Below are 9396 nucleotides of genomic sequence, written 5' to 3'. Positions count from 1 at the left end.
GTTGGACTCGACTTGCGTGTTTGACTATAATGGAATAGAATTAGGAGACGGGGTTATAACTTTAGACGTGTGAATTTTTTTTATATCTTTTGTTTTGCCGCGGAATTGGAATGATGGAAAAAGCTACTTCAAACGCAACAAGAGCGACGACTTGCGGTTGCCGGGACGGCGTTTGATTGCTTTCTTTGCAAGGAGAAGAAAAGATTGGTAACGCAGCTGATACCACCAACTGCTTTACCTAGCAGATAAAATGTACAATTAAGTAATGGATGAATCCTAAGACTCTCAACTCTACGTGCTGTGTTTCATCGTGACTTGTCTGGTGCCTGGATCGGCCCCGAGTGCCGTGATCTAGCATCTGTGGCGGAGGGTCCCGTGGCGTCGCTTGCCATGCACGGAAACCGAGCCGTTGGGATCATTGTGCCAGATGTGATGGAGCTCCACGCCGATCATCGGCCTGTATTTGATCGGACACTTATTACACTATTGGACGGACTAGGGCCATGTGCACATGAAGAAAGTGTGCGTCAAGAGGCTTTGCTGTGACCCAAGAGCAGAATCCCAAAATTGAGGCCTTTCGGCGAACCCCGACGAGGGCAAAGTTGCGCTTTTTTTGGCCGCGCAAGAATAAATTTGGGTGACACAAAAAGGTAAAATGTTGGTCTGTGAATGGGGGATTGCGATGGACCCGGAAAGAATCCTGTAACGAGCGGGAGGAAAAGAAAAATGTTGGGCTGGCCGGCCGGGCAGCTGCATCGACCTGCAGTGGACCGAGGCGGAGGATGCCGTCGCCAGGGGGCTGGGCTGGCCGGTGGCTGCGCATTGCGCGGGGACATGCAGGTTCTTGGGTGGCATGTCAGAGAAGGGAGTTTACCGCCGTCTCACTCCATGAGTGAATATATATCGTTGGCCTTTTGAGTAAACCATATCGACTCTGAGCAGTGACCGTGTTTGGGTTGTGATGCTGCAGTGCGCCGCGGTTGCGGGCCGAGCATTTCTGGGATGGTCTTTCCTCTTTTTTCATCTCGAAATGGTTCTTTTTGAAAAGCTAATAAGCTGGCGCTCCAGGATTACGTCTGCTGTCATACGAGGCTCCTCAGTGAAGTTGGCCCTGCCATTGTTGTGTAATACCACCACAGTCACTGTGAATTTCTTATAAATTCAGAATTAGCGTCTTCGGTTTTTTCTTCAAATACAGATAGAAGACATTCAATCATTGATCATCAGGCATATAAATCATCAGAAGTTCTGTTCTGGCAAGTTGAACTGCGCCATTGTCTGGTACTCGATCGAAGAGGCTGCACCTCGTGCGTTTTCTGAACCACCGAGGCCTATCAAGCAACGCCTTGTTTTGAGCATCCGTCAAGTACTTTTACTGCTTCAAGAAGTCGGCTTTGAGACTGCTTAAGCCATTCGTTTGTACGAGAATTGTCAAAGTTCCCCGTTGCCACCACTTGTTTGACGATGTCTGCCCATTCTTTGAGCCGAGATCTGTCCCATACTCGTCCGGCGCAATTAATATTGGCCCTGAGTATCAACCCCAGATTGAAAAGTACTTTATTTCGAAAGGTTTCGATTTCGATGTGATGTCGGTCTCTGCTTCTGCTGCTGGGGTCTGGCGTGTGCTGCCTCGACGCTTGTTCGAGGACGATGTAAGTCTTGTGAGCGGCTTCTGCGGCTTCGTGAATTGCCTGGGAAACATTTTAGTTTAGCCAAATGCTACATTAAAGGCATTGAAAAGTAGCTTCAAAGGCTGTAAATGGATGTCAAAGATGTTTGCTACGCGCAGACAAAGAAGACGGTGAAATGCAATCTTACCTGGAAGCCACCGCCATCGTCTCCAACTTTTTTCGAGTCGCTATTCATTTGCTTTACAGCCAGCCTGAGCCGATTCAAAGAGCGGAATAACTCTGCACCTTCGCCGAGTTTCTTGTTTGTGCTGACATTCCTAGTTTTGGAAACCATCTCCGAACAAATGTGTAGCAATAGCAATCCATAAGTGGCATATAGCAGGGCACCGACAGAACCAAGGGGGGACCAATTCCCCTCTTTATCTCTCTCGCCAGCGAAAGGCTGATCGATGCTGTTGAATTTATTGAATTCATAGGTCTTGTAGTTCAGTAGCCACGAATTGTTGCCCCATTCTGCAAGGACTTGGTCCTCATTGGCAGCCACGCATTCCTGCTCTTCGCCATCGCTTGCCTCGCACTGACTGTCAGAATCACAATCTTGTGATGGACGGAGCGGTGGATCTCGAAAATGTATCGAAAATTCCAAGGGCGCCATTTGTTCTTGGCAGGATGATTGTGACGTGTCGGAAAAAATGAGTTCCAGGGAGGCCAAAGGCATCGGGTAGCTCAGCGTGCGGCTCGTAAAAAAGAACGCAAGAGACTCGAGATGATCTGCAATACAGTCTTCTGTTTTTTCTCGAGCCAAATCTTCGAGGCTGCCCGTTTTCGAATCCGTCGACGATGTGGAAAGCTGGTGGGAGACATGAACCTGATCAGGGCCGGGCGTGTAGCAAGTACCACAGATTGGGCATGTATCGATCGGCCGAAAAAGAGGAACGCAGTCATTAGTTGCGGCGCGACTGATGGGGTGGTCAGCTTCCATGCAATGACGAGCTTTGAAATGCTCGAGCAGTGCTTCGTACATCAGCTTTCTGGATGCGTACTCTGTTGAAGAAGCTTTGCCGCAGACAGAGCACCGCCAAAGAAGATTTAGCTGCAGATATTCAACCCAGCCTGATGAATGAGCTCTCCGCATATGAGTCTTCCATTCGTTTCGGGTAGAAAAGAAGCGCAAGTTACCCTTAAGGCATGACTGATGTATACAAGGGAACGGTTTGATATCCTGGAAGAAATGGCGTCTGTCAACGAGGCGCTTGTTAGTGGATCTTGCATTGGGGGACGGGGAATTGTTTCCTGCAATTTGCTTACTTTCGCGCAGAGCTTTCCAGTCCACCCGTGTATTTCTTGTCGCATAATTGACAGCTGTACTCCCTCCCATCAACATGAAAAACGTCTTGCCAAGGAAAATGTCGCGATGACTTGGAAATAAGCGAACCAATGTCTGATTTATTGGCGTCATGCTCGACCTCCGACCCTCGAGAAGAAACTCCCTGGGGAAGTCTCCAAGCTGCTAAAGAAGGGTCAGAGTAAAATTGCTCCAGTCTTTCTTGCTTCCCTAACAGCAATCGGTAATGTCGATATAGAACAGTGTCTACCAGTGCCTTTGACAGACCGGCGAGCGGTACCTCGTTGGAACTCTCAGATTTTTGGTCGATGCGCCTTCGCAGAGGCAGGGAGGAGTGAAGTCCTATAGTCCACGAGCAGTTGGACTTGACCTCTCGGGGTGCGCGGGGTAGTGCCGCAGGATACCGAATTCGCACAACGAGGTCGACAATTCGTTCGAGTATTTCATCCTTGTGTACATTCTGGTAGGCAGCGATTCGTCGATATAAACCAGCATCTGTTGCATATAAAAGAGCAGATGCCAGGTGCTCGAGGCCAGTAAGGGCAATTTCAATGCCGCGGAATGGAAATATCGATATGTCATTCGCAGGGGGTAAATTTCCGTTCATCGATGGGGATACAGCTAGAGCCAAGTTAAAAAAGTGGCCAAACTTCTGAAATTAGGAAAACCTACTTGCTGTTAGATGTCTTTCTAGAAGCTTGAGATAGAAGCATATAGTATCCCGTAGCCCTTGTCGTGATGGATCCAGCAGCTCGTCCAGGCTACGACCATTCGGGGCGAAGACACCTAATAAGTTCGACCACCAAAAAAGTCGACGTTCGAAGTGCATCACAGCAAAGCGAATGTCCACGTCGTCGAAAAAAGCAAGTCTCGCGGTATCAAAGAGCTGATTGCAGTAGTTGACCCTGAAAAATATCGGAAAGGGCAGAAAATGCTGTTGCCACTCCATCTTGTGAGTAGGCGTTGGCGAGAACGGATGCGCTGGTCCGCGAATAATGGGCGAAGCGATGGTTTTGAGTATAGTGATAGCTGAAGGGGTAGAAAACAAGCATTGTCGTGAATCCTAAAGCTTTGTAAGTGACACGTAGGTCACACAGGGCAGTAGCGACCCTTGCGTAAATGTTGGCCGTGTTTCAGCAGGCAAACTGTCACGGCATGCTGCATGCAGACCACTAAGTTAGGTAGAGCACAGTGCCACTTTGCCTTGCTTCCCAAGACGAGGCTGTGGGAATGTAGCTTGAGATCATCTGACAACCACGAGAGGCTGTGTAAGCTATTATTGCTGGAAAGTAGCGAAGCTCATATTTGGGACTTTTGGCTCCTTCAGCTCTTCGCGGATCACTGCAGCTCTTGTCTCAGCCACTGTGGAGGCCATCGGCACAGCACCGATGCCAGCGAAATTAATGGGCGTAACTAATGATTATCTGTCTCTTGCCTCTCAGCGTGCCGACTCATCGGGTAGCCATGCATGAGACAGGCAACTTTCAGCCTTCTCAGCCTCTCCTCTGAGAGCCTGCCATTTGCGAACCAGCCCTCTACAGTGGCACATTAGCGCACCATCGATCCCTGCGATCAGTGTAGTTGGCGCAGTAGAACGAAATCAAGCGGAGGTTTTTCTTTTGGCCCCCATCCCGCCGATACGCGGAAACGTATCCATAGTACAGGGAGAGGAATGGAGCGCGATATTAATTTCTACCCTGGCAGGCACCGATTGCTGGGCGCTGACGATGGCTTTGCATTGACTTGAGTATCTGATTTCGTGAGAGCGGCTATGAAAGCGGCGCGTATGGAAGGTGTGACCTAACAAAAAGCTAGTCCTCAGTCTTCGGCTTCCGGCAATATCCAGTTGACCACCACTTGTGTGACAGCATTCTCTTCCTCGGCTGCCTGCTCAACAGGGTGCTGCTGAATCCCCTCCGCGACACAAAGCCTGTCCGACGCAACCCTCTTGGAGAATGCCGTTTCAGCACTACATTCATAATTAAATCCTCCTTCCTGACCCTCTTCCGCTCCCCCCGACAGCTCACCACGCCGAACCGGTTTATCACTCAACGTGTCTCTGGGGCCACAGATCAGGTACCTCCTTTTAAAAGTCAATTCCGTCACCCGAATCGCAAAAATGCAGTCAGTTGTCTCTTCTGACCACTGGCCAGAAGCCTTCATCCGAGACAGGCGCAGTCTTGGGCCGGCAGATGCGGCAGTAATGTCAAACCGAGCTGTCGCGTTTGCATCGAACCCGCGAGTGTCTGCAAATTCAAGAGTTCTCTGGCCCGCGATCTTCAGCCCAGTGATGACATACACCGGGTCGCCCCAGAATTTTGCCAGCCTCCTCTGGACAGTAGGAGAGCTGGTGACAACATTGGGATAATCCTCCTCTGCTGGCAATACAGAAATTGTGCGCATGTTTGACACAACGTATCTGTGGTATGAGTTGCTGTGGCGTCCGAATCCTACCTTGGCAGACACCGCTGTCAAGGCCGACTCAGCTAGAAAACCACTTGCGATGGAGCTCATAGCCCTTGCATGTATAATGGTCTTTGGAGAAACAAACTTTTTCAGGCGATGCGCAGCAAAAATTGCCGTGACGTCAGTTGTACGATTGAGAACTTTGAAATCCTTCACGTCATTGATGACTGTGCCAATCGAGAGATCGCCCACAGCTACCTGTGTTCTCAGGATGAAGTAGTCTTCCTCTCGGACCATTTTAAAGATGTATGAATGGTTTTGGGAGCCTTGAAGCTGCTCAAGATAAGACAAAGAGAGTACGCTACCTGTAGGCAGTCTCCGGTCACTATACCTCGATCGGATTTAGACTTGGGGGATCACAGGCATTATATTGTCCTTGCTAAAGCTAGTGAACATTTTACTGCTCACCTTTACAGCAAAGCAGCACGAAAGATACATATTGTTCAGCTTGGGCAGAGGTGCTTGCCAAGAGCCTGAAGTCGTACAAAGGCCAGTGGCTGCAGCTGTGTTTAATGCAAATTATACCTAATTGCAGCACGCTACCATTATGATGCGGGTGTGTCTGCCTTCTGATGCGGCTTCCGAACTTATGGCCTGATGATTTTAATTGGTAGGCATTCTTCGCCTCTTGATTGTCTTGCGTGCACAAGGCCGCTTGGATCGAGAGAAGCGAAAAGTGGCTATATTGTTCCTCGCAAGAGCAACTATCGCTGCGACCCTTCACGGAGTCTTGCGGCGATAACTCACAATTATAGCGTAATTACCGAGCTTTTCCTACCAATTCGCCACCCCCCTACAACGTAGGCAAGATGAAGCCGAGCAGTGACATGGCTCATTTGTGGCGTGCATAACGGGCCGCGAACCAGGTGGGGTAGCAGCCCTCAGCCTTCTCCCTATACAAGCAATGAATATTCACGAGTGGCCAAGAGAGCTGTGAAGAAAGCTATTCGGCTGGGGGCTGAATCAGAAAGTGACCGAAAAACGTTGTGCTTACCAGTACATTGACGACCCTGACGCGACTTACTGTTAGACACACCAACAGTGCTTCGCTTACAGTCACAGCCAATTACTCGAAACACTACTTATAGTCTTCTGTTTGAGCGCATTTGGGCTTTCTCGAAGAAAAGGCACTACGCAGAACGCGAGAAAAGGTTTTCTAAGATGAAGGGACTATACATACTTGGATTGGAACCGCCGCAAGGCGAACGCATACCCCTCGTGATGGGTCATATGCACACTGGCCTCTCTTACGTCGAGCGGTTCAGAAACACATTTGAACAAGCACCAAAGTCGAATCAGAGAATGGCCAACACGATGTTCTCCAATTACGACTCACGGTATCTATTGAATGCCTTTCGAAACGCATCTGCGAACACAGGAAGGTTATGCGAAGATAGGCGAAGTGCCGGATCGGCGGGTCAAATACCAGAAGCTACCACCGTTGACCTTAACGACGAAAGCAAACAAACAGAAAAGATCGACAGCTGTTTCGTTGCCCCCAGCATTGACCAAGAAACGATGTCAGTCGAAGATCCACGATATGCCATCGATCATCTGCTCGAAGATGATATCCACCATAGCCTGGAGACCCTCCACAAGGCGCTTCGCAAGCAATTTCGCGACTGCAAGAATGGCCACCTGCTTAACTTAAAACTGGACGGCTTCTTTCATGAGAGGAATGACTCATCCAACAGCTGTTTTGACCTTTTTATCTCTGCGCAGCATTACTGTCACCCTCCTACTTGGGTACGCATGAAGGCAGCCTTCATTCGGTATGTCCACTCATTCACTGTGCGGTGGAACGTCTTTGGTTCGTCATTGCTCTACGCCATGAGGCCACTGCTCCAACACCATCAAGGAGACTTGCGGTATTGGCGCTTTGCTGACCAGTGCTTAGACAATTGAAGCAGCCTCTGAGCGATCGTGCACTGTGCAGTCGGATCAGCTCGGCAGCAGAACGAAGGCTCTCGGTGAACATGCATTTGCAACAGACCCGAGTGCGAAGCCCACACTCAACGGCGCCAGAACCGCGTGATACCAAGAATATATCCCGTTATATGATAGCATTGGGGCCCGATGGACCAGCTACCACAATAGCACCCATGAGAAGCCTGGCGCAAGTCTTCAAATTGCCAAATGATTGTAAGCAGTTTACAAACAGGATCAAAAGCCGACTCTGTTTCAATCTCGCCCTATCATTTTTCTATCTTTCATCGAAGCATTGGCAAACAGTCCGCTGGTGCTCCGGTAGCGACCTCGAGCCACAAATATACTTCTCCCGAGATCCTGCGACAGGCGATCTAGCGAACATCACAGAAGCCCTCGTTTCATGCCACCTCGACAACGAAGAACTGTCGCAAGAGGAGCTGGAGCTTAACGGCGATATGCAGCTTCTCCATTTGGCAAAGGTTCTGATGGAAGTACAGCTGCAGGAAAAAATTTGCTTGAAACATGGGCCCAAACGGATGTCGCTAGAAAAGTTCCGAATCAAACTGGTAGAGTTGGCCGCAAGCACACCTTATTTCACCCACCGCGATAATGATTTCAGGTATGCCATCTACTCTTGTCTGGGCACTGAAGGGAAAGATATTAGGTTAAACGGCTACAAAGCGTTCTTGTCCTTTGTCATGGAGAAAATTATAGAACCGCTGAGAGCATGGGCTGGTGTGCCATGCGTCGCCGCAGAAAAGCTGGAAGAGGTCGTCATTTGGCCTAGCCTGGGCAAGTCTCGCTGCACCGACCGCATACAACGCAAAAAGACTGTGAATTCACGGTATGGACAGCCATTATATTACAAAAGCTTCGCACGTAATTTGGAGGCTAATAGAAGTATAGAGAAGCGGTAAAGGTATTCTACGAAGAATTGACTAAATTCCATAGAAAATACTTGGAGAATATCGTCGACTCGCACGGGGCACCAGAAGCGCCGCACCTCCGACGAAAAATCCGTGTCGCTATTATCGACAGTGGCGTTTCAAAGGAGGACTTGTTCATCAAGCAGTACATGAAGAGAGGGAGCATTGCGCAGATGCGGAATTTCACCTCGCCGGACATAAACGACTGCGAGGATTCAAGTGGTCACGGCACTGCTGTCACCAAGATTCTCCTCGAGGTTGCACCTCATGTTGAAGTTTACATAGCCAAGGTGACGAATACACTGGAAATCTCTAGTTTTGGAGCGCTCTGTATAGCGCAAGTGAGTAGTGCCCCTCCCGTCTTTCTCATGAGTTGAGAAAGCCTCATTGAAGCGTCCCAATGCTCTAACAAGCCCCTCCACCGAGAATTTAGGCCGTCAATTACGCAGTGCAAATGTGGGACGTCGATATCATCAATATGTCACTTGGGCTGGATGCTAAAGAGCAAGATATTGACGAGGCGCTGAGGCATGCTTTGCAGGCAGAGCTTACCAGCACATCAGGCAAGATAGTAGTTGCGGCAGCCGGCACGAATCGTGGCGCGAATGAGACTCCCGCCTGGCCAGGCATCATGCTGGGCGTCATTGCGATCCATGCCACCGACGGATTTGGAAAACTGGTAAACTTCAACCCTCCCACTCAGGGCATCCGCTTCGGCACCATGGGGCTCAATGTGAAGGTGGAGGAAGAGAGTTTGAACGGCGACTTTGAGGAGTTCTTCGTGTCGGGGACCTCCTACGCCACGCCTGTTGCGGCTGGTTTTGCCGCAAACATATTGGAGATTGTACGACACCGATTTCCAGACCTCACAGAAGCCAGAAAGATGAAGGCTTACAGCGGAGCTTGTATGGAGAAAATCTTTGGCGAGATGTCGGTGCCTGTTGGCGACTGCAAGTTTGTTCAGCCTTGGTCTTTCTGGAAACATGTGGTGGATGGCAAGTGTGAGTGGAGGGGAAACTTTTTTCCCGAGGAGGACGAAGAGAACATGATTGAGCTGCTGGGTATGATGTTCTGACACCTGTTCCCGCTAGGTACTCTG

General features: G+C 49.6%; 2 protein-coding genes across 2 annotated transcripts; one reads left to right on the top strand and one right to left on the bottom strand.

Moving 5' to 3' along the window:
• Positions 1-1708: 1708 nt before the first annotated feature.
• LMH87_009610 (uncharacterized protein) lies at positions 1709-3805 on the bottom strand (the record flags this gene model as incomplete). Its single annotated transcript, XM_056196635.1, has 5 exons — positions 1709-1753; positions 1819-2590; positions 2654-2869; positions 2940-3597; positions 3649-3805. The coding sequence occupies 5 exons, from the start codon at positions 3803-3805 to the stop codon at positions 1709-1711; spliced, it is 1848 nt and encodes a 615-aa protein (XP_056053763.1).
• Positions 3806-6960: 3155 nt separating this feature from the next.
• LMH87_009609 (uncharacterized protein) lies at positions 6961-9372 on the top strand (the record flags this gene model as incomplete). The annotated part of the gene is made up of 7 exons (XM_056196634.1): positions 6961-7214; positions 7340-7584; positions 7675-7990; positions 8053-8106; positions 8159-8215; positions 8278-8638; positions 8731-9372. The coding sequence occupies 7 exons, from the start codon at positions 6961-6963 to the stop codon at positions 9370-9372; spliced, it is 1929 nt and encodes a 642-aa protein (XP_056053762.1).
• Between the last annotated feature and the right edge of the window lie 24 nt (positions 9373-9396).

The sequence above is a fragment of the Akanthomyces muscarius genome, chromosome 5 (assembly GCF_028009165.1).
Source record: "Akanthomyces muscarius strain Ve6 chromosome 5, whole genome shotgun sequence".
In the NCBI taxonomy this organism is placed as follows: domain Eukaryota; kingdom Fungi; phylum Ascomycota; class Sordariomycetes; order Hypocreales; family Cordycipitaceae; genus Akanthomyces; species Akanthomyces muscarius.
The sequence above is the reverse complement of the archived record's forward strand: the minus strand, read 5'-3'. Positions and strand labels throughout refer to the sequence as shown.